This window comes from Oratosquilla oratoria, chromosome 25 (genome assembly GCF_046742065.1).
Source record: "Oratosquilla oratoria isolate Oo_2021 chromosome 25, ASM4674206v1, whole genome shotgun sequence".
NCBI lineage: Eukaryota > Metazoa > Arthropoda > Malacostraca > Stomatopoda > Squillidae > Oratosquilla > Oratosquilla oratoria.
The window spans coordinates 14,071,239-14,096,993 of NC_134801.1; the positions used below are offsets into that span (position 1 = coordinate 14,071,239).

General features: G+C 37.3%; 1 protein-coding gene across 17 annotated transcripts in view; it reads left to right on the plus strand.

Moving 5' to 3' along the window:
- hts (adducin 1-like protein hts) overlaps nt 1-25,755 on the plus strand; it is a 232,531-nt gene that overhangs the window by 190,407 nt on the left and 16,369 nt on the right. For 10 of the 17 annotated variants that reach the window (XM_076208406.1, XM_076208402.1, XM_076208410.1 and 7 more), the window contains 3 exons: nt 1,587-1,875; nt 5,521-5,595; nt 16,869-16,997. In XM_076208406.1, coding sequence (XP_076064521.1) covers nt 1,587-1,875; nt 5,521-5,595; nt 16,869-16,997 — 493 coding nt within the window. The remainder of the gene's footprint in view (nt 1-1,586; nt 1,876-5,520; nt 5,596-16,868; nt 16,998-25,755) is intronic. The other 7 variants (XM_076208411.1, XM_076208407.1, XM_076208413.1 and 4 more) reach the window with 1 other exon arrangement.

A 25,755-nucleotide genomic window follows, 5' to 3' on the forward strand; every position in this document is an offset into this window, starting at 1 on the left:
AAATCAAGGATATAGATTAAGTTGGAACTGTACATGAATTTGAGGTGAGGAAGGTAATTGGAGAGTAGGAGATGAGATGCAACGAGTGTTGCTCTTCTTGTATACTACAATTAGGTAAATACATAACCACTCACTAACACCTCCATCCCCCACCCATTCCCCTCATGCATCACAGTATCATCTCTACACAGCCATACTCCACCCACCCCTATCTTCTCTCCTCTCCCATGCTCAACAGACGTCCCACTCTTCCTCAGTGCCCCTTTCACCCCGGCCATGCTGTCATGAGACACAAAAATCTTGGAATGAATGGAGAGATTATATTATATAAGGAATTGATTCTGTCCATGAGTGCCATGTAACAATAAGTGTTTAGAGTAAAGCAGCTTTGGCTGTTGGGGCCCTGCAGTAGAGATCATGTATTTTGTTTCATTGCTTATGCTTCAGGCAGTGAGCAGGAGCAGGGATCCCTTCATCTGCAAAGATCTAAATGATTTTTAAAAGCAGACCAAATGGGAGAGGGTGGGTGCATGTCTTGGCTGGCTACCTACTTACAAGGGGAAAGAAGGTTTTTTGGCACATAGATTATATCCACAGCAGTGTGTGGAGCAAATGCTTGGCATTACAAAGGATTACAAAAGAAGAGCATACCAATAGGAGACCTTATGGTCCATAACTAGGTTGGATGCTGAAAATAGATGGTTAAATGAAGAAATGAACAAACAAGCAAACCAAGAAATTGGCAAGCATTACATATTGGTTAGGTGTTTATCTAAATGAATCTTAAAACTTCAAACCATACTACATGGCAGCCTCTTTAGGAAGTTTATTACATTCATCGACTACACAACTAACAGAGCTGTTTTCATCCACTTCCAAATTAAATTTATGTCCTGACAGCTTGAGACAGGCAAAAAGGAAGAGCCTAAATGTTTGTATAGTGGGGTTTATGAGAATAGATAGTATATATGGAGATGAGGTAGTGAGTCATGATGGAAAGAGAACTGGCAGATAGAGTGGATTGGGGGAGTGATGGGATGATTTAGGTATATGGAAAGAATTACAAAAAATGTCAAAATGAGTGTGGAAAGCAGAAGTGAATGGAGTGAGTTTGAAGGGGAAGACCAAGAATGAAATTGATGGGGTGAAAGGGGCCTTGGATGCAAGGCAGGTAGAGGTCAGTGGATAGGTTTGAATGTAGAGTAGTTGTAAATGATGTGGTCTGAAAGGATTTTTTCTGCTCTTTAATGCTCAAATGGATAAGTGAGGGGAATATCATCATGTAATGAAGTGGTGGGAGTAAACCAGCTTTAGCTGTTGGGCTCAGTTTCAGTGGTTGTGTGTGTTGATTTATTGCCTCTAACCTGGGCAGTCTAGTAGAGGACATTGATGACCTTTCTTCCTGAGTAGCTAAGAGGTGATAGGCAGTGAATAGATATTTAAATTGGTGTATGCTTTTGCTTGACCAGGCCAAATAGCACATGTAAGTGAAACAGTGAAACAATTGTTTTATATGCCATGAAATATGATAGTAAATTTATATTGTATTGATTCAGATATCCATACTAATTATTCAAAATTCCCAGATTAAGGAGAATCGGCGAATTGGTAATCTAAGTGCTGGCCCAACATCCCACCTGTTGGAGGGTGTAACATGGGAAGAGGCTAGACGGATGCAAGATGCTAGTATGTCAGCCACATCAGACCATGTCATTCTTGTTGGAGCAGCATCCAAAGGAATTATCCAGAGAGACTTTCAGCATAATGCAGTTGTGTATAAAACACCATATGCTAAAAATCCATTTGATGCAATTTCTGACCAAGAATTGGAGGAATACAGACAGACAGTTGAAAGAAAACAAAGGGGCGATCCAGGTAAGTAATGCCATAATTTCAGGTTAGCATTAGCATAATTAATTATCATTCTCTTTCTCTACCCATCCTCATCCCCCTCCTACTCCCACCCCCATTGTTTTTGTGCCTGAGACTGACATACTGAATTAAATGATTACATTCTTAAGCAATCCTTCGCTCATATGAAGCAAGGAAAAAAATATAGAATAGGAACTCCAAAACAAGTTGGAGTCTATTGAATGTTATAGAATTTTTATCTACCCACTTTGAATGTATCAATGAATCAAATGCTTTAGAGGCCACCATACTGGCTCTAGCTTTAGCACACACAAAATTTTCAGTGCCCATAGAATCAGTGTGTGTCAGCCAACCTGAAGCACCAGAGAAAATTATCACCTACCCGGTTTGCATCAAACATTTTAAGAAAATTCACCCTGAAGGTGGCATAATCATAGTTTAAAGTTACAGGGTTGATGCATGAAGCTGACTTCTCAGAGGCTAGCGAGTTAGGTACAAATTGAGACCCTACAAAAGAAATTTTATCTAACCCTGTAATGATGTTGGTGTCGATGATACCATCCTCACATTGTTGAATAAATGCAGCTGAGAGTTTTACAGGGGAGGGGTCCTGGTGCAATAGAGTAACAGTGGGATGAGCCATGGCTGGAGCTGACAAATGATCACCATATAAAAATGAAGAAACTTTGTCACAAGACATATTGAGAGGATCACTGACAGATATAGGGGCAGGTTTTGTCTGCTCCAGAACAACATGTTTATAAAATAAGAAAGACATTATGGACAGTCAGGGATCAAATGCAAACAAATGCTGGTGTCTGCTTGGAGAGAGATACTTGCATCTTGAAGGAATACCTTTGTAAGGCAGGACAGGGGACCACTGAATGCAATATGGCTCTCATCCTAACCGGGATTAGCTGCTCATCAACAGCTATGTATGTGATCTTGGCTCACATCCACAAAAGCATGGAATCATAAAAAATTATATAAAAGGTCACTATTGCCTAAGTGAAATTAGCCTTGGCATAGAATAGGAAAACTGATAGAAAACGCAAGTACTAAGAAAGGGATGACTAATGGTAATATACAAACAGTATGGAGGACAACAACATGCCATATAAGGAGTCCCACATGGACTCAGAAACAATACTCATCCGACAACATCCACATGCACAATAAGGGTATTGCTGGAATTACCACAGCAATACATTGAGAAATCTCATAACACACTGATGATAATAGTCTGGGACGATGTTATGGTAATTAGTGGTGAAGAGATGAGCTTAAAATCAGAGACGAAATGGTGTGAGTCGATGCCCAACAGAATTATATTGAGCAGTCCAAAAATTCACTTTTTGCACTTCTGCAATAGTCAGTTATTTGCAATCACATGCCCTGCAGTGTTTGTATGAACCATGAACTGAGCTGTAAGAATGAGTGAGAGAAGAAAAGAAAAAATTATACACGTTGAAGCACCTGCCAAACCAAGTAGATCACTTGCACCCAAGTCAAAATTAAATAGTCACTGAAATGTCTCACAAAATGTGAAGTGTTTATCTGCTGCCACCATTTAATATAATGGTGGATAAGAAAACATCAACACACTTCCTGTAAAAGCTGTAATTATACAAAAGTATGATATGGGAGAGCAAATGTGCTCTCCAGCCCAAGTCTGTCAAAGAACTGATGCCACATAGTGTCAGGCAAGTTCATTAGCAGGAACCCACTAGATGTTTCCACACAATTACACATACACATACACATTTATACAATATTACAAATATAACATTTGACATCTGCCCACTACATATGTATATATACATTATATATATATATATATATATATATATATATATATACATTATATATATATATATATATACATTATATATATATATGTATGTGTATATATACATTATATATATATATATATATATATACATTTACATGTCTATATATATATATACATATACATTATATATATATATACATATGTATATATACATTATATATATATATATATATATATGTTGTGATATATATATATATACATTATATATATACATATGTATATATACATATATATATATATATATATATACATATATATATATATATATATAATTATATAATTATATATATATATATATTATATATATATAATATTATATATATATATAATATATATATATTCATATATACATATATATAATATATATATACATATATATAATATATATACATATATATATAATATATATACATATATATAATATATATACATATATATAATATATATACATATATATATATAATATATATACATATATATAATATACATATACAGTCAAACCTCGGTTATCGAACGCTTCTGTTCTCGACCAAATCGGTTTTCGACCAAAAAGTTCGAGAATTTTACGTCTCAGAACTCGACCAAATTTCGGCTCTCAAACAAACCGAAAGAAGCCGAGCGTACCCGAACGCGGCTCACTCGCGAGCCGAGAGAACTCGAATGCTAAGGACGCTTCCTCCGTAGCGCATTTGCGATCAAAGTTCATTCCGAGCAGACGTGTTCGTTCTTATTTACGTAAATCTGACTTTTTTCATCTTTGCATTGTGTATTAGCCCCTAATCATGGGTCCAAAGAAAGCAAGTTCAAGTGGTGAAGAAAAGAGGAAAGTAGTGCGCAAAACTATTGAATTTAAAAAAGAATTAATAGCGAAATATGAATCTGGCGTTCGTGTGTCTGCGTTGGCTAAGGAGTTTGGGATGGCGAAATCGACGATAAGCACCATCCTAAAAAATAAAGACCAGGTTAAAGCAAGTGATGTGGCTAAAGGATCAAGTGTTTTTAGCAAACAAAGGCCACAGGTATTGGAGGAAGTGGAGAAACTTTTGCTGATTTTCGTAAGTGAGAAACAGTTAGCAGGTGATACTCTTAGTGAAGATGCAATTTGTGCCAAAGCAAGACAATTGTATGAAGATTTGATAAAAAAAATATCCTAGCATTATTCCGGAAGGGTTTGATTTTAAAGCAAGCAGGGTGGTTTGAAAAGTTTAAGAAAAGAAGTGGGATACACTTATTTATGGTAAACGGTATACAGTGCAGTTTATGGTGTAAAATAGTAAAAAAAAAATTAGAAAAAGTTGTTTTTTAGACTTGGAACGGATTAAAATTATTTACATTGATTATAATGGGAAAAATTGTTTCGGTTTTCGAACAAATCGCTTTTCGAACAGCCTTCTCGAACGGATTATGTTCGAAAACCGAGGTTTGACTGTATATAATATATATACATATATAATATATATACATATATAATATATATACATATATATATAATATATATACATATATAATATATAATATATACACATATATATATAATATATACACATATATATATAATATATACACATATATATATAATATATACACATATATATATAATATATATACATATATAATATATATATATATATACATATATATATATATATATATATATATATAATGTTTGTCAACCAATGTTCTTTATCTAATTCTTTTCCTACTATAAGAATTTGTGCCTTGGCATGTTGTCATTCTTGTGCTGACCTCTATTATCCAAATAGTGACATGCTTCCTCCTGACTACCTTTTCTGCAGTACCTACTGGTTCACCACAGTTTGATAGCCCCACAATATTCAGCCCAACTGCCCAACCATTTCTTCTCACTAACGGTCAGGTTACCATCTTAATTATCTATTATGTTGTGCTGTGCGAAAAGTACTTTTTTTTTTTTTTTTTATTCTTCTGGCAGTTTGAATGAAAGCTATGGTTTGATCCTTATACTTTAGTTTGCATTGCTTTGCTGCTCTGAGTCCAGTTGCTTTACTCTGTATGTTTATATTTATGTGGGTGTAGGTGTGGTTTTATCATCATCATTATTATTATTATTATGGTAATTATTATTATTATTATTATTATTATTATGATGGTGTTGCTACTTGTGATGGAGGTTGAGGTGATGGTGGTTAAAATCCTGCCACTGGTGAGTTGAGCCAAGGGTATGGTTAAATTCTATGCTACAAAGTACTTTGTAAGGGGCACCATCCTAGCCCCCTGATAGGGGGCAGTTCACAATATTAAATCAAGCGGTCATCGTCATTATCATTATTATTATTGTTTATAGAAGAGAAGAAGCAAGCTTTCACAGATTGGTTACAAAATAGGATGAGAGAATCATGTGAGAGGCACAAGAAAAGTAAAGCTTAAGATAAAGGAGGCAAATAGGAGAGCAGATGTGAAATGGGGTAAGAGTATGACAAAATTTTGAAAGTAATAAAAAGATGTTTTGGAAAGAAATTAAGAGAGGAGGCGAATCAAGGAGAGAAGAAAAGGTAAAAGATGCAGATGAAAAGATAATAATGGAAGAGAAGGCAGTAAGAGGAAGATGGGCAGAGTATTTTAGTAGTTGCTAAATGTGGAGGAGGATAGGAAAAAGAAGTTGCAATGGGAAGTGCTAAGAAAATGACAGTGATGAGTGAGAAAAATGGAAGAGAAATAAGGAAAGATGAGGTGAAGGCTGTTAAGATGATGAGAGCAGGTAAGGCACCTGGGTCGGATGGATATCATGCAGAATGTTTAAAAAAAAAAAGGAGGTACAGTGATGGTGGACTGGCTGGTGAGGTTATTTAATGTTTGTTTAAGAGAGGGTAGATTGCCCGAGGACTGGTGAATGCCTTTATAGTTCCACTATACAAAGGAAAAGGGGACAAGTGTGAGTGTAGTAGTTTCAGAGGGGTCAGTTAAGTATAGTTGGGAAGGCTTATGGGAGGGTTTTGATTGAGAGGATTAGGAGAGGAACAGGGAGTAATTGGTGAGTAACAGTGTAGGTTTGTAACAGGTAGGGGTTATGTAGATCAGATTTTTGTGGTAAGACGTATATGAGAAAGATATAGGAAAAGGTAAGGATGTTTTATGGGCTTTTATGGATTTGGAAAAGTGCTTTTGACAGGGTAGATAGGAAGGCATTGACAAGGTAGACAAGAAGGCACTGTGGAAGGTAGGGATAGGAGGAAAGCTTTTAAAAGCAGTCAAAAGTTTTTACAAGAATAGTAGAGCTTGCATTAGAATCAGAAATGGAGAGAGCGAGTGGTTTGAGGTAAAGGTGGGACTTTGTCAGGGATGTGTTATGTCACCATGGCTGTTCAATTTATACATGGATTGGGTGGTGTGAGAGGTAAATGCAAAGGTAGTGGGTCAGGGATTGGAGATGGTTAAAGAAAATGGAGAAAAGTGGGAGATTAGCTAGTTTGCTAATGACATTGCTCTAGTAGCAGGATCAGAGGAGGGATTGAGGAAGCTAGTGACAGAGTTGGGAAAGGTGTGTGAAAGAAGAAAGTTGAAGATAAATGTGGATAAAAGTAAGGTGATGAGATGTACAAGGGGAGAAAGTGGCAGTAGACTGAAAGTAGGTATTAAGGGAAAGAAACTGGAGGAAGTGGATAGTTTTAGATTCTTGGGTGCAAATGTGGTGGGAAAGGGAGGAGTGGAGGAGGAGGTAGAATGTAGATTGAGAGAAGCAAGTAAATACCTTGGAGGATTAAAAAGTGTAATAAGAAACAGACATTTGGGAATGGATGCTAAAAGAAGATTGTGTGATGGGGTGATTGTGCTGACAGCACTGTATGGGGCAAAAACATGGAACGTAAGAGAGGAGGAGTTTAAATGTATTTGAGATGAGGTGCCTGAGAAGTATGGTAGGGGTTACTAGGCTAGATAGAGTGAGAAATGAGGAGGTGAGGAGTTTGTATGTGTAATGACTTGTCAGCCACACGTGTCTATAATACCTTCCATCCTAGGCTGAGGTCTGTCTCAAAGGTGAATAGTAATAGGTGACTTGTCATTTATTTTGCACTTTGACTCTTGTGAATGTGCTGAGTTGTATTCAGGACATAGAATATTTTCTTCAGAATATTCTGAACTGCAGCACACTCAAAACAATGGCAAAATTTTGACCAGCCAAAATTATATTAAAAAATAACGTAAAATGTCAAAAAATGTACATTCACATATTGAAAATTTTTTGGAAGCTATGCCATGGGATTTGAACCCTGACCCGTGCGTCGATAATCACGAGGTCAAGACGCTAGCAACTGTGGTACATGTGATGGTTCAAAAGGACTGTACAAGTCCCCGACCACGCTTCACATAACATCAGAAGATCTAGTCTCATTTTCATCCAATCCCCATATTAGGCGAGCCCTCTGACAAGTTGTGTATGTTAGACAGATTGAACATTTTTTGGAAGCTCTGCCATGGGATTCGAACCCTGAAAAATGTTCAATCTCTCTTTAACATACACAACTTGTAGGAGGTCTCGCCTAATACGGGGATTGGATGAAAATGAGACTAGATCTTCTGATGTTACGTGAAGCGTGGTCAGGGAATTGTACAGTCCTTTTGAACCATCACATGTATCACGGTTGCTAGCATCTTGACCTCGTGATTATGGACGCACAGGTCAGGGTTTGAATCCCATGGCAGAGCTTCCAAAAAATGTTCAATCTTACGTGATGATCGAAAGATAAACTACAAACATTTAGTGTAATAAGAAGAGGAAAATCAGTTTTAAAAAAAGTACAGTTTAAGTTGACACAAAATGCCGAGAATTACGTAAATAAACTGCCTTGAACTTGAACTCTTACTTGCCTTTACCAATATAGTTTACAATACTTTCTACAATAAATAGTACAATATTCAAGCCTTCTACAATCTGTTTTGGTAAGTGTTTTTTCATATTATGTTTTTATAAGTCTTTTAAAACAACGGCAAAAATGCTTTATCTGGCACCCTATTTCCCCTGAGCTTGCCGGATAAATGGGGTTCTACTGTAATAGCATATTTTAGTTGGCTTGATATATCTACAGCTACCTTCACAAAGTGGGCCTCATTGGTACAACCTAGCCTAAAGTAGGTGTAACCCCCAATACTAATATTGCCACTGCCTGCATTTCTCACCTCTGAGAGAGCCACAATATCCAGTTAAGCTTTATAAGTTCCACTGATAAAAAGGGTAGTTGATTGTCCTGGGAGAATGTTCCAGGCATCCAAATGGAGAGCCCACTGGAGGTTCACTGTGGGCCTGGCTTGATGTGTTTGTGCTTCATTTACAAAACTGGCAATCCACACAGGAAGTCCACCCCAACTATAAGTGTCTCTTATGGTTGCCGTGTGCATTTGTCTGTGATTTGCCCTCCCACACCCCCACCCACCATTGAGCCTAGTGAAAGGAGACTATGATTTGGGTATACATATCAACCCAATAGTCAGGGGTTGTGGGAGAATATTAACGCCCACTACTTTGACACTAAAGGGAGACAGCTGCAGACTGTATAGTGTCAGCTTGGGCAGTTTGCTTAATCCAGGTTGTGCCTAACCTAAGGATTGAAGTAAGAAAACCCAACCTGTTTGCCTCTGAGCAAAGCAGGGCCATCTGTCCTGGCCTGAACAGAAGACCAAAGAGGTACTAGCCCCAGGGGGACATCTCAGTACAACCACAGGTACTGGGACATCAACTAGGCCCAGTAGGGATGCCACACAATACAAATATATGTGTTAGTGACCCAAAACAGGGTTGGATGGACATTGAGTGTGTTTTCCTCCATCTGTGTCTCCTACACACTTAAGTACATAATGGTGGGTAACCATTTGGTAACTAGTTTAGTTGCTGACAATCTGAAAAATCGCGCATTCTGTAAATGTTTGTGTATCTAATTGTAGTATACAGGAAAGGAGCATCACTCGGGTTCTGTCTCCTACCTCCTCCTCCTCCTCCTTCTTCTTCTTCTTCTTCTTCTTCTTCTTCTTCTTCTTCTTCTTCTTCTTCTTCTTCTTCTTCTTCTTCTTCTTCTTCTTCTTCTTCTTCTTCTTCTTCTTCTTCTTCTTCTTCTTCTTCTTCTTCTTCTTCTTCTTCTTCTTCTTCTTCTTCTTCTTCTTCTATTTAGATGGTGAGGAGGAGAATGGGGATGGAATGGGAGTTGGGAGATAGGGTTGATGAAATAGTATTGGGATGGTTTGAACGCATGGAATGAATGAGTGAAGAAAGATTAGTATAACGTATGGAAGGGAGAGGTGGAGGAAGTGAACATGAGGGGATGACCAAGGATGAGATGGATGGATGGGGTAAAAGGGGCATTGGAAAAGAGGGTAATGTTTGTTGAGGAAGGAAGGAAGGAAGGGAGAAGACAAGATAGGGGTGAGTGGAGAATGATTGTGTATGGATGATGCTGTGATACATGGAGGGGGTGAGGGAGTATGTGTGAATGATATTCTGATGATCCCGAAGGGATTTCTCCCCGTCTTCTCTTTTTCTGAATGAGGGGACAGAGGGGGTTGCTGATTAAATGAAGCTGCCTCGCTGTGGATATACTGTGTCCTGCTGCATTGCTTCTGACCCGGGGCAGTGGACAAGATGCAGGGATGACCCATCATCCAGGAGGAGCCAAGAAAAGAGGGAGGGAGGGGTGGTAAATGGGAGTGGAGTATGTGGGGATGAAATGGGTAGGAGTAGATTTATGCCTTTGACTTTGGCTACCTCCCTTGTAAAGGGGGGAAAAAGGCCTTGGTCTGTTTATGTATATTTAGATTTGAATTCATGTATTGTTCCAGCTTGGATATTACAAATATTTATTCATCTATATATAAAACTGTATTTCTTCACATCCTTTAGATGTAGGGTTTTTCTTAATTTGTTCCCATGACCTCTTAAAGCCCTCTCATCCTTAATCAAGAAATGTTTTCTGTCAATGCAATCTATCCCCAAAGTGACCTGAATACTGTAATCGTATCACTTCTCTTCGATCTTTCAAAGTTGGTAGACTGAGTGCTTTTATTCTTTCCTTATATTATCTGCCAGCCTAGGGACCAGTTTGGTTGCTACCCTTTCTATTCCCTTGATCTTGCCCATATCCTTCACTGTGTGTGGGGACCCTATTATCGACATATATTCCAGTCTTGAACAGATCAGGGTTTTCAAGAGTTTTTTCATCTCTTCACCCATATATTGAAAAACCTCTTTAACCACTTCAGTACGATAGTGCCTACTAAATTATTACCTTTCAGAAGAAAAACCAGACATAATGGGAATTGTGGAGACAAAATTAAGGGGTCCACTATTACCAAACAGTGTTGGACATGAATTATATAATCACTAGCTTAGAAATACAGGGGAGAAACAGGGCGAGTCGTGTTCTTGGCTAAGAGAAATTTAAATGTGACAAAAGATACAAATAGAGAGAACAGAGTGGAGATGATAAAAATAAGAGTTGAAGATAGTGATGTGAAAATTAGAATGTGGTGATTTGTGCACCCCCAAAAATAGGGTCTTAAATGTTAGAAGATACAAGGCTTTCACTAAATGAGATGCTGAAGGATGGAGGAAACATGGTACTTATGAGAGATTTTAACTGCAAAGAAATCAGTTGGAAAGAGATGACAGTGAAAGTTGGAGAGGATCAATGGGGAAATGTATTACTTGACATAACTACAGAACATACAATGACACAATGGATAAAAGAAAATACTAGATTTAGAAATAATGAAGAACCATTGAGACTAGATTTATTATTTACATCAGAACCTGAAATTGTGGAAGAAATTGAACACAAGACACCAATTGGGAAGAATGACCACATATTACTTTAGTTAGAACTAAAGGAGGAAATGTATATATAGAAAGATGAGAAATACAGAAAAGGAAGACAGATGAATAGTAAAACGGACTTTGAGAAACTTGGGGGGAAAATCTTAAAGCAAGTTGGGATAAATTCTACAATGAAGAAACACAAGTGGATAAAAAATGGATGATTCTGATGGAAATTCATAGTGAAGGAGTGGATAAGTATGCCCCAAAGCAAAAACAGGAAAAGGTGTATATTGATTGCTGGTTTGGCAGAGGGTACAGTGAAACAAAAGATAAAAGAGAGAAAGCTTGGAAAAGATGGAAAAAAGACAAAATCTTGAAAGTTGCAAATACTGTATATATCAAAGGAATGAATATGTAAAAACATGCAGGTAAGAAAAAAAAGAACTCTGAAAAAGACAATAGAAAAATGTAAGGATCAGCCAAAACCATTCCATAGATATGTGAATGGTAAACTAAAAAACAAACGGGAAATAGTGAAACTATGACGAGGGAATATGGAATACACAGAAGATACAGAAATGGCTGAAGTCATGAGCAAACGCTTCAAGTTGTTTTTTTGCTAGAGAAAATGGACAATATCAGGATGAATGGTGAGAAGTGACCCACCCCCCACCCCCCATGAAAGAAAAAATAGTAACACAAAAAGAAACAATGGACCAAATAATGAACCTTGATGTCAGGAAATTGCATGGCCCGGATGGAATTGTAAACTGGATACTAAAAACATGTAAAGAACTAATAGACAAAATATATAACACAAGTTGCTTACTCAAAGAAGGAAAAATACCAGAAGACTGGAAGAATGCCAATACCATACCAATATATAAAGGAGGAAACAAGAAAGACCCAACAAATTTGACCAGTTTCCCTTATGAAAATGGTAGCCAAAGTTTGTGAAAAATTTATAAAAATTAGATGGATAAAACATCTGGAGGAGAACAATATACTAAATCTGAAACTAGGTTTAGACAGGGGAAGTCATTTGCCACAAATTTGATTTGTTTTTATTCAAGACTACTAGATATAATTCAGGAAAGGGATGGATGTTCTGATTGTACTTTCCTAGACCTACAAAAAGCTTTTGACAAAGTACCACACAGATAACTATAAAGAAAACTGGAAATCATAGAAATACAAGATAAACTACTGAAATGGATGGAGGACCTCTTGCATGGAAGAAAAATAAAAGCAATGCTCAGAGATAGAGTTCTACTGGGAAATAGGTGACCAGTGGAGTTCCACAAGGATCAATATTGGCTCCAATAATGTTTGCTATTCATGTGAATGACATGGATGAGGGTGTGGAATGTTACATAAGCTTTGCAGATGATGCAAAACTGTTGAAGAAAGTGAGTACTGAAACGGATTGAGATTTGCTGCAGAGAGATCTGAAGAGAGTTTGGGAGTGGAGGCAGAAGTGGGAAGTGGACTAAAACATTAAGAATGTAGCATAATGGAATTTGGAAAAAAAAAAAGGATATCAGGACAATATAAAATTGGTGAAAAGGAAGTAAAGAAAATGGGATCTGAGAAAGACTTGGGAGTAATCATCACAAAGGATATGATCAATAAAGGTGTCTTTTACTTGGCGCCTTGATTTTGTAGTAGTAGCTGAGTGACCCCCCCTTATTCTCTGAACTGGCATGATCATATTTTCTGTGGTCATTATTATTCAGAGTGAAAGAGAATGAATAATACAGGTAACTTTTTATTTTATAACTAGTATTGTGGTGCATCATTGAATCATCTCCAACAATTTTATTGATCTGTTTATCAGGGGACATATCCTTTGTGATGATTACTCCCAAGTCTTTTTCAGATCCCATTTTCTTTACTTCCTTTTCACCAATTTTATATTGTCCTGATATTTTTTTTTCCCTCCAAATTCCATTATGCTACATTTCTTAATGTTTTAGTCCACTTCCCACTTCTGCCTCCATTCCCAAACCCTCTTCAGATCTCTCTGCAGCGAATCTCAATCCGTTTCAGATCTGAAGCCAAACTGAACCGACTGTCTGTCAGAATGTTCATCTCTTCAAGATATTTGGTCCATCAGTCTTTCACAATCCTTTCACTTAATTTCACTGTTGTGCTGGTCAGTGATACTGGCCTATACTTTAGTGGTGTATCTCTATTTCCACCTTTGTGAATTGGCACCACATTTGCCCCTTTTACAATCATTATGCTATCTTTCAAGAAATGAATAACAAGACTGAATATTGCCCTACATTCATTAAGTTTCCAGTTTGAGATCCTGTCTGGACCCAAAGTTTTTGTCACATCCAATGATCTCAAAATATTTAGCACTTCCCACATTTCTACATTTATATCTGCTAAACCTGATTATCTGCTTCCCTCACTTTCTCCCCCCCCCCAAAAAAAAAAAAAAAAAAAAAAAAAAAATAATAATAATAATAATAATAATAATAATCGGAAATTTTCATTATTTCTACCCGAGCTGAGACCTTACCACCTATCATAAATTTGGTGATTACTTCCTTGTGTCTCAGTTTACCATTCATAAACCTGTAAAACTGTTTCTCTTCATTTTGGTTGCATTTATCTGCCACACCTCTTTCAAAATTGCTTTCTTCTGCTCTTCATATTCTTGTATAGTCGTTTCTAGCTTGTTTGTAAATTGTTATATTGTATGTATATCCTTGTCATGTGAATCTACCAACTTTCTTTAGCTTCTGTTTGTATCTCTTGAACAGATATAACAGTATTTTATTGATTAGTCTCATTAAATTTTTTAGTTTCTGCTTACAAAATCTGCTTGTAGTGTATGAAGCTTCCATTCTGCATAGACCTATAATGCTTAATGAGATTCTCTCTCATCTCTCCTCTCCCCTCCCCTCTCTCACCTCTCCTCTCCTCTCCTCTACCCTCTCTGTCTCCCTCCCCTCTCTCTCCCCCTCCCTCTCTGTCTCTTGAAGTTCTGCCTACCAGTCGGTATTCAGTTAACCATGCAGTAGAAGGAAGCATGGCTTTTGAAGCATGGTGGATTATATATATATATATATATATATATATATATATATATATATATATATGTATGTATGTATGTATATAGAATTTCATACCTTTGGTAACTTTTTCAGGTGTGCTCTATAGCTCTCACACCCACTAATCAGCTATCTGTTGCACTCAACTGGTATTAAATCCTTCAAATGGTTCTGAAAAGACAGAAGATAATTTTTTTTTATCAAATTTATCCTGAGTACCCACAGAATTGCTCATATTACCCGCCCTACACTTGTCTAACAACTTCACCTTCCCCAAATTCATTACTTTAATCTTTTCAGAGTAGACTTGTCACAAGAGGTTGCTGCTCACTTGGGGGCCATAGTTCACCACACACACACATGAACTGGAGGACACACAAACACACACAAAGTTATAGCAATCACTTCAAGCTGATCAAATTGCCACCTGGACAAACAAGACAATGACTGAGACAGAGTGGCAGACTGGTGGGGAGGGTAGTGACGAGGTGATGGGCTGCTTTGTTATTGTTTCGCGCGAATTGTGGTGGCGCACTGGTGGGCTGACAGTGGGGGGGGGGATGAGGGAGGGAGGGTAGTGATGCAGCGATAGGCTGCTTTATTTTTTTGTGTGATTTTTGGTAAATGTTTGTGCTGCTGAAAACTCGCATATGTGTGAACCATGTGAAAGTGGAACTCGTGAATGTTGAAGGCCTACTGTATATACATTTTTTTTTTTTCTAATTATTATTATCATTATTATTATTATTATTATAGTTGTCTGGAGTGAGTAATGTCACCGCTGATATTTGGTTGGTAACCTGAATATAATTGTGCTAGCTTGGTTTTTGCATCCAGGAAGATATTTTTCCAGAGAACAAATGCCTGGAGGAGTTTGGTGGTCAGTCTTAAGTGCTTGTAATGGTAACTGATTGTGTATGTATATTTGTAGGTATATGATGTGTGGTGTAGGTGATAGGTTATGGTAGATGTTTGAGTGGTATACTGCCACTGTTTCTCTCCCTCCCTCCCTCTCTCCCCCAGTTTTGTACTTGTGTGATGGAGAGAAGGTGGAAGGCTCTTGCATAGAACTGTGTAACTTACATTTTCATATGGTGGTCTATGGGGGAATATTGGTGTCTTTGTACATATTTTCTCTCGGGATGGTTTTAGTGCATCCTGATGTAATGCTTTGTGTTCTATAGTTTATTGTGATGGTTCGGGCATATAGAAGGAATGCGCAAAAACTATAAAAAAGTATGAAATAGAATAAAATAAGGTAAAAATAAAAAATGTGAAAAGCAGTAGATGGACGAAAGACCAAGAACAGGAGAGTGAAAGGTGGCATTGAATGCAAGAGGAAAAAAAGTTAGGATTGAATGGAGAGTGGTTGTAAATGGATGAGGAATAATGTGGCTCAAAGGGATATTTTCATGTCTGCTTTGTATATTTCTTGAGTGGATGAAGGGGTGGGGGACATGGGGATTTACCATGGAAGACCAACAGTGGTGGCTATCTGGCCCTGCTGTGGAGGTGCTTTGTCTTGTTATTGCCCCTGCCCTGAGGAGGATAGGTATTTACCTAATTGTAGTACAGTGAGACCTCTCATTAAGAGATGTTAATTAGCTGTGTTTTTGGTGCTGTTGTTTAGTGCGTGCAATCACTATCCCACCCAAAAACACTCCAAAACACCGAAAACACAGCAAAAACACCGCAAACACAGCTAATTAATGTCCTTAATGAGAGGTCTCACTGTATACAGTTGTCTCCTACTCTCCAATTTATCATACCAACCCTCAAGTTCATGTACAGTTCCAGTTTCATTAGGTATCATGATTCATTCACAGGGATTTAGGATAGGAGAACAAATGGGTTTATGGGCAGGTGTGGGATGAGTATAGTATGATGGGTATATGCATTGACTGGGTTTGCTGTAAGGGAGAAAGGACCCCTTGGTTATATCTATCTATATATATATATATATATATATATATATATATATATATATATATATATATATGCTTGTAATTCAACAGGAACCCACTGTGTTGGATAAGAAGAAATGAAATAGATATCCATATATTTTGATCACGGACTGTGATCCTCTTCAGTGGAATACCACTGAAGAGGATCACAGTCCTTGATCAAAATATATGGATATCATCTATTTCATTTCTTCTTATCCAACACAGTGGGTTCTTGTTGAATCTTACGAATGTGTTACAACATTACTTTGTAGTTATATGCTTGTAAAAAAGTTATTTTAGATTTTATTGATTTTTTTTTTTTTCTTTTTTTTTTTTTTCTTTAAAAAAAACAGTTGAAGAAATCGAAATAGAGAAGATGAATATCACCCCTGAAGTGGCCACAGTAGATGTTGTTGATGATGCAGCACAAGATACAAACATTAACACAACAGCACCCACAAGCCCAGCTTCAGAGGATGAAGGTAATATTCTCTCAGTTCTAGCTATCTTCTGTCCTTTAATGTATGATTATTATTAGTGATACAAGGAATACATATGAATTATATACATATGTGTGTATTTACCAAATTGTATTATGTAGGAAAGGAGCAAGGATTGTTGGGTCCTGTCACCCAATCTCCAATTTTTATCTTACCTAGCCACAAATTCATGTACAATTCCAATGAATCTATATCCTTGATTTCCAATTGTTATATTTATATTTTAACTTGTATATTGATTGAGCTTGGGTTATATCACCATCTAGGTTTGTGTGCATTTACCTAGTTTTATTATAAGGGAAGAGAGCTAACCTCGTAGTGATCCGTCTTTGTATCTTTCATCATCTAGTTTGTTCTTAAATTCTTGTATAGTTTTTGCACACCCTGTTGCCTCATCCAATTTGTTCCAGATATCTACTACTCTGTGTGGGAAACTTTTTTTTCAGATCCCTTCTATAACTATCTTTTTGAGTTTCTTTTCATGTCCTTTTGTTTTTCTGTTATCCCACTTTAATAAATCTTCTCTGTCGAGGACTTCCATCCCTTTCATAATTCTGTTAATGGCCAGTAGATCTCCTCTTTCTCCTCTTTGTGCCAGGGTTAGTAGTTCGAGTTTGGACAGGCTTTGTTTGTATATCAATTTAGAATGTTGGTGCCATCTTTGTTGTTGCTCTTTGGATTCTTTCTAATTTCTTTATATTCTTTTTTGTACTGGGTGTTCATAGTGTCACAGTGTACTCCAATCTTGGTCTTGTCAGTGTGACTAATATTTATTTACCATTTCCTCATCCAGGTAGTCAAAGGCCACTTTCATTGATCTTAGTAAATTGAGGTTTCTCTGACTATTTTGTTGATATACTTGTCTGTTGACATGTCTTTGCTGATAATTACTCCTAGGTCCCTTTCTGAGTTAACTTTTTTCACTTCCTTTGTACCAATTTTATATTGCCCTGATATTCTATTTTTATTTTTTCCAAACTCCATTACACTATTTCATGATGTTGAAGTGCACTTCCCACTTTTGACTCCATTCCCAGACTTTATCCAGGTCTTTCTGTAGTGATTCACAGTCTTCCTCTGTACTTTCTTTAGTAGTTTTGCATCACCTGCAAAGAAATTCATATAACATTCCACACCTTCATCCATATCATTTATATATATGGCAAACATTATTGGAACCAATACAGAACCTTGTGGGACTACACTTATCATTTCTTCCCAGGTTGAATTTTTGTCTCTAAGTAGCACCTTCATTTTTCTCCCGTTCAAGAATTTTTTCATCCATTTCAATAACTTTCCTTGTACACCTATTATTTTGAATGTGTACACACACACACACACACACTTCAACGAACAGACGGCTTAGAAGACGTTCTGAAGAAAATTGAAGTTTTGTGGATCCCAACGCAAAGAGAAGTGCCTATTGTATTTACAGGGTGGGGGAAATTGCTCGTGGGGTAGTAGGAAAGTAGGGAAAGAGGAGAAGGGGAGGGATTGCTGAGGGAAATGGAAGGAAATGAGGAAGGAGTAGACTTGGCCCAGGCAGACAGGCGAAAGGTAAACAAAAGGCCCCCCGATCAGCTGAGCGACGATGAAATGTCTAATAAAAATGTAAAGATTAGAAGTATAGAGAAGAGCAACACAGTAGAAAGTGATGAGAATATTTTCCAGGGATTTAAAGAGGGAGGGGGGACACAAACCCCCCCCGACTGACAAGACTAGAATAGAAGGTCGATAAGATGATCGAGGACTTGGAGCGTAGGTTCGGTCATGTTAACAATATTCTACAAAGGGTTGAAAAATTGGAAGAACTAGAGAAGGCGAACAAAAACTTAACTGATGAAATAGAAAACCTGAAAAGACAGTTAAAAGAAGAAAAGGTGGAGAATGAGGAATTGAAGAGGAATAGTAAAGAAAACAGAGAGGGATGGAAGTCGATAAAAGAAAACAGTAAAGTTGCATTTACTGATATAATTAAACAGCAAATGAGAGAACAAACTGAAGACTCAGTTATTAAAGTGATGAGACAGAAGGAAAATATAGTAAGAGACTTAGCTGACAAAAAGAAATGTATAATTATATTAGGAATGGAAGAGAAACATAACCCAGATAGAACCTCAAGAACCAATGAGGAAAATGAAAAAGTAAGCAGTTTACTAAAATTAGTTCAGGAAGATGAACCAGAAATTATGAAGGAAATTGAGGAAAAATTCAGGCTCGGAAAGTATAGTACAGATAAGACCAGACCAATTAAGATTAAATTCAGGTCACAAACGACGGCAGAGAATATATTATCCAAAACAGGGAAACTAGCAACAAGTGAACAATATAAAAAGGGAAATGAATAAAGAGGAAAGAGAGGAAGAAAAGCAGAAAAGACTTGAAGCTAAGAAAAAAAACGAGCAGAATGGAGTCAGAGAAAGAGAGATTCTATTGGAGAGTAGTGAATATGAAACTAAGGCAGTTCGACATACAAGAGGAAAACAAAAGGGAAACAGAGAACACAATGGAAGTGACAGAAAACTAAGAGTGTCTTACACAAATATAGATGGATTAATAACAGGATTGAATGAGCTGAATGATTATTTGAAAGAAAAAGAACCGGACATAATGGGAATTGTAGAAACAAAATTAAAAGGCCCACTACCACCCAACAGTGTAGGACATGATGCATATAATTATTGGATTAAAAACAGAGAGAAAAAGCAAGGGGGTGGAGTTATGTTCCTGACTAAGAAGGATATAAACGTGAAGGGTGTCATATATGGAAAGAATACAGTAGAGATGATTATGATAGAAGTGGAAGACAGAGATAAGAAGAGCAGAAAATTTGTGATAAATTATGTGCCTCCGAAAACAGCCTCATGGGAAGAGAGTGAACATAAAAGTATGTTAGAGGACACAAAAATAACATTAAATAAAATAATGGAAGATGGAGGAAGAATAGTTAGAATGGGCGACTTTAATTGCAAAGAAATCTGCTGGGAAGAAATGACAGTAAAGGGTGGAGACGGCTCATGGGGAAACGCTCTACTTGAGATGATTACTGACCATACAATGACACAATGGATACAGGAGAACACCAGGTATAGAAATGAAGAAGAACCATCGAGACTAGACTTAATAATTACATCTGAACCTAGAATAGTGGACAAGATTGAATATAAAACACCAATAAGTAAAAGTGACCACATATTGATTGAACTGGAACTTAATGAAGAAAAATATATGAAAAGAAATGAGCAATATAGAAAAGGAAGAATGATGTATGAAAAAACAAACTTTGATAAAATAAGAGAATTCTTTCAACAAGAAAACTGGGAAGAAATATACAAAGAAGAAACAACAGTGGAAGAGAAGTGGAATATTTTGACAAAAATTTACAAAAAAGGAGTGGAAAAGTATGTCCCAAGACAAAAACAAGAAAAAGAATATGTAAAATACTGGTACAACAAAAGTTGTATGGAGTTAAAAGACAAAAGAGACAAAGCCTGGACCAGATGGAAAAAAGACAGAAGACCTGAAAAATGGAAAATATATACCGGTTATAGAAATGAATATGTACAAACGTGCAGAGAGGAAAAGAGAAAATATGAAAAAGATATCATAGAAAAGCGTAAAGATCAACCAAAACTATTCTACAGATTTGTAAACAATAAACTGAAAAACAAACAAGACTTGACTTGGAGAAATTAAGACAAGAGGGAGTTGAATACACTGAGGAAATGGAAATGGCGGAAATTATGAACAAACATTTTAAATCAGTGTTTACAAGGGAGAACATACAACCTGAAGAGATTGAATGGAAAGAGAAAGTCCCCCCATGGAAGAAATAGAAGTAACAAAGAATGAAATATTGACACACTTGAGTAATCTTGATGTCAGAAAATCGCATGGACCAGATGATATAGCAAACTGGATTCTGAAAGAATGCAGGAATGAACTGGCAGACAAAATACATAGCATACTAAACAGTTCCTTGAAAGAAGGAAAAGTTCCAGAAGATTGGAAAAAAGCAAATATAGTACCTATATATAAAGGAGGAAATAAAGAAGAACCTACAAACTATAGACCAGTCTCTCTAACAAGTACAATAGCAAAACTTTGTGAAAGAATTATCAAAAGTAGATGGGTAAAATATTTAGAAAAAAACAAAGTGTTAAATCCAAGGCAATTTGGATTCAGACAAGGACGATCATGCATCACCAATTTAATATGTTTCTATTCAAGGCTAATAGATATAATACAAGAAAGAGATGGATGGGCGGACTGTGCATTTCTAGACCTAAAGAAAGCTTTTGACAAAGTTCCACATAAGTTGCTTAAGAAATTAGAAACTGAAGGAGGAATACAGGGAAAACTACTAAATTGGATGGAAGACTTTTTGCAAGAAAGAAAAATGAGAGTAGTGATATGAAACCAGCACTCAAAATGGGATGAAGTAATAAGCGGTGTTCCGCAGGGAACAGTTCTGGCCCCAATAATGTTTGCTATATATATTAATGATATGGATGAAGGAATAGAAAGCTATATGAGCTTCTTTGCAGATGATGCAAAACTACTGAAAAGAGTGAAAACTGAAGAAGATTGTGAATCACTACAGAGAGATCTAAATATAGTACAGGAATGGAGTAGGAAGTGGGAGATGGAGTTCAATACAAAAAAGTGTAGTATAATGGAATTTGGAAAAAGCAAAAACAGAATAACAGGAGCATATAAATTGGGAGAAGGAATAAAAAAAGTAGAAAATGAGAAGGACCTGGGAGTCATTGTTATGGATAATATGTCACCTGAGAAACATATAAATAAGATTTTTGGAGAAACTTATAATTTGATAAGAACAATCAAAGTTGCATTTACATACCTGGATGAAGAAATGGTGAAGAAAATCCTAATCACCCTGATAAGACCAAGATTGGAATATGCAGCAACGATATGGTCACCAAGTACAAAAAAATGTATAAAAAACTTGAAAGAATACAAAGAGCAATTACAAAATTGGCACCAACACTCTCAAAACTATCACATGAAGAGAGACTAGAAAAACTTGAACTACAGACACTAGAGCAAAGAAGAGAGAGAGGAGATTTGATAGCTATTTACAGAATCATGAAAGGCATAGAAATTACTGATTGAGAGAATCTGATAAAATGGGATGACAGAAATACAAGAGGACACGGAAAGAAAATAAAAAAAGACAGCTATAGAAGAGACTTGAAAAAGAACAGCTTTCCTCACAGAGCAATAAACAGTTGGAACAAGTTAGATGAGAAAGTGGTGTGTGCAAAAATAATACATGAATTTAAAAATAGTTTAGATAAAATGAGATATGAAGACGGGACCCCACGAGCATAGCTCCCCTTCCTGTAAAACACAACTAGGTAAATACATATATATATATATATATATATATATATATATATATATATATAATATATATATATTTTCCATTGTAAGGGAGGTAGCCTAGTCAAAAGGCACATAACTATTCTCACCAATTTCATTCCCACCCATTCCACTCCCATCCACCACACTTTCCTATCATCTTAGCTCCTCACGGATGATGGGTCATCCCTATGTCCCACCCATTGCTCTGGGCCAGAAACAGTGCAGCAAGACACAGTACATCCACAGCATGGCTGCTTCACTTAATTGGTGCCCCCCCCCCTCCATTACCTCATGCAAAAAAATGAGGACACAGAGAAATTCCTTTGGGCTGCATCAAAATATCATTCACACATAACTATTTCTCCCACCCTCCCATCCCCTACCCCCTCCCTTCCTTGCATCGCAGTATCATCAATACACAGCCATTCTCCTTTCCTTGCTTAAAACACCTTTCACCCCATCCATTCGTTTCCTCCTTGGTCATCCCCAAGTTCACTACATCCACCTCTGCCTTCCACACCTCTTTTACTAATATTTCTTCTCATTCTTTCCATGTGTCCAAACCATCTCAATACTCACTCTTTCATCAGTCCCATCTGTCATCTCCTTTTCCACCCCAGCTCTCCACATCATTTCTCAATCCAACCTTTTAAGTGTAACCCCTACCATACTTCTCAGGCATTTCATCTCAATCACATTTAAACTTTTCCTCTCTGTTTCTCTTGAATTCCAAGTTTCCACTCTATAGATATCAGCACAATCACCCCTTCATATAATCCTCTTTGAATCTACTCCTAGGTGCTCATTTCTCATGACACTTTTTAATCCCCCCAAGACATTTACATGCTTCTCTCAAACAACAATTTACCTCCAGATGTTTACTTGCTTTTCTTAATCTACACTTTACCTCCACCTTTACTCCTCCCTTTCCTGATACATGCAACCCCAAATACCTGAAGCTATCCACTTCCTCAGGCCTCTCTCCCTTAACCACTTCCATACGGTGACGCCTACGTAGGCGGCATGAGGAGCAAGTGGGTACTCGATGATGCCGACGTCGGCATCTTGATTATATTTATTGTAGTCGTACCTACATAATTTCCATTCTATCTAAACTGGCTTCATCAATTTTCTATGGTTATCAAAATACACGGGTGAAAGAGAACGAACGATTGAGCACTGACTTTATTTTTTATAATGCTATTATTATGACGCAACATTGCACGTCGGGCAGCTAATGCTGCCAGACGTGCAATGTGCCCCGGAGTGAAGAGGTTAAGGATGTCAGTTTGCTTCAGACACCTTTTTTTCTTTTCCTGAAAGTCATGCTCATCATTGTAGTCATCTTGACCAAGTTTCATTGAAGTCTGTCAATATATACTATACATATACCAGCGGCTTTTTCCCCCTTACAAGGGGTGGTGTGCAAGATGCAGGGATGACCCATCATCCAGGAGGAGCCAAGATAAGAATGAGAGAGGGAGGTGGATTATCACATCCCTTCCCAAACTCTGTCACTAACTGCCTAAATCCCCTCTTTGACCCTGCCACAAGTGCACTGTCATCAGCAAACAACAAATGGCTTGCCTCCAACTTTTCCCCATTTTCAAACCATTTCCAGTCCTCTGCCTGTTACCTTTGCATTTACTTTCCATAACACCCCATCTGTGTACAAATTGAGCAGCCATGGTGAGACACATCCCTGATGCAACCCCACCTTTACTCAAACCACTCATTGACTGTTAAGACTCCTGACTGCCTTCAACAGCTTTCCCCAAATCCCATATATCAGCAAAACCTCCCACAGTGCCCTCCTGTCTACCTTGTCAGAAGCCTTTTCCAAATCCATAGGACCCCCCAAAAAATCCTTATCTTTTGGTAAAGCTTTCTCACATATCTGCCTTACCACAAAAATCTGATCCATGTAACCCCTACCTCTTCTAAACCCACACTGTTCCTCACCAATTACTCCCTCTGTTCCACTCCAAATCCTCTAAATTAAAACCCTTCAATAGGATTTCCCAACTACACTCAAGAAACTGATCCCTCTAAAACTACTATAATTACATTTGTCCCCTTTTCCATGTAAAATGGAACTAAACAGGCACTCCTCTAGTCCTCTGGCACTCTACCCTCCCATAGACACATTAAACAATCTCACTAGCCAGTCCACTAATACTCTACCTCCCTACTTTAGACACTCCACATAACACCCATCCAATCCAGGTGCCTTACATTCTCTTTATCGTTTTCCAAACTACTCGTACCTCATCTTTTCATATATGAATATGTATGTATGTGTTGTCTTGTTTCACCAAGTGAAAATCCATCAGCACCCCAGCAGCTGGCTATAGTCCTTGGGGCTTACCATAGACCTCTCTGGAAAGGAACTTTGTACTCTTGTCTCTGGTGTATTGGACAGTGAAGGGGTTGATGGGTTTTGAATGTAAGCTGCTTCTCCTCCATCCATCATCCAGAACCACCATAAGCAGATAAATGTCATTGGTCCATATAAATTTGCAAGAGTGACCAATGGGAAATGTGGATATTCATTAATTTATTTATTCATTTACTTGTTCATATATGTAGTAAAAGTTTACTCTTTCAGCAAACATAATTTTTCTGTAATTTTAAGAAATAGTCCCACTCCAAGGGCACCCTCTGTTATCATCCATTTTTTCACCATAACCTCACATACTTTACTCCTCCCGTAAGGCTCACTCCCTACTTATTGTGGTCATGGGTGAGATGATGAGAGTGTTACAAATAGTGTGTTGTGTGCAGCAACCCTTGAAAGTGTGGTGAACTCATGGTGAACCATTTTGTGTTTCTACAAGTGAACAAAACTCTTCTGTCATAATGAAGTGATCTCAAAAGGTGCTTTCTACTTAAAGAAATCATGAATTATTTATAAAATTAGAAGCTGGTGTTTCAAGAAATACATCATTGGAAGGGTTGAGTGTGAGCTCTTCCATGATAAAAGAAAAAAAAGAAAAAAGAAAAAAAAATGTGGTACAGTGTTCAGGAGGAAAACATGTGATAAGCCCACTGATAATAGAGAAGGCCAAAATATGAAAATAACAGAACCATGTGCTGTCTCAGATGGTTGGCTAAGGATGGCATCAGGCAGTTGGTTGTGGATGGTGAAACTCGGTTTGCTAATGCTGGTGTTACTGGAAGATACAGCCAGGCATTTTCAGACTTTATGAATGAGCATGAGTTACTGCCATGTCAAATCTGTCAATGAAGTCTGCCCCCCATTAGCAACCTGAACAGTGATCAAGTCTTATCTTTCTCTTCAGTTTTTCAGGCTGGGAACCAGTTGGTTACTGACTTGTATCCTCTCTATCTT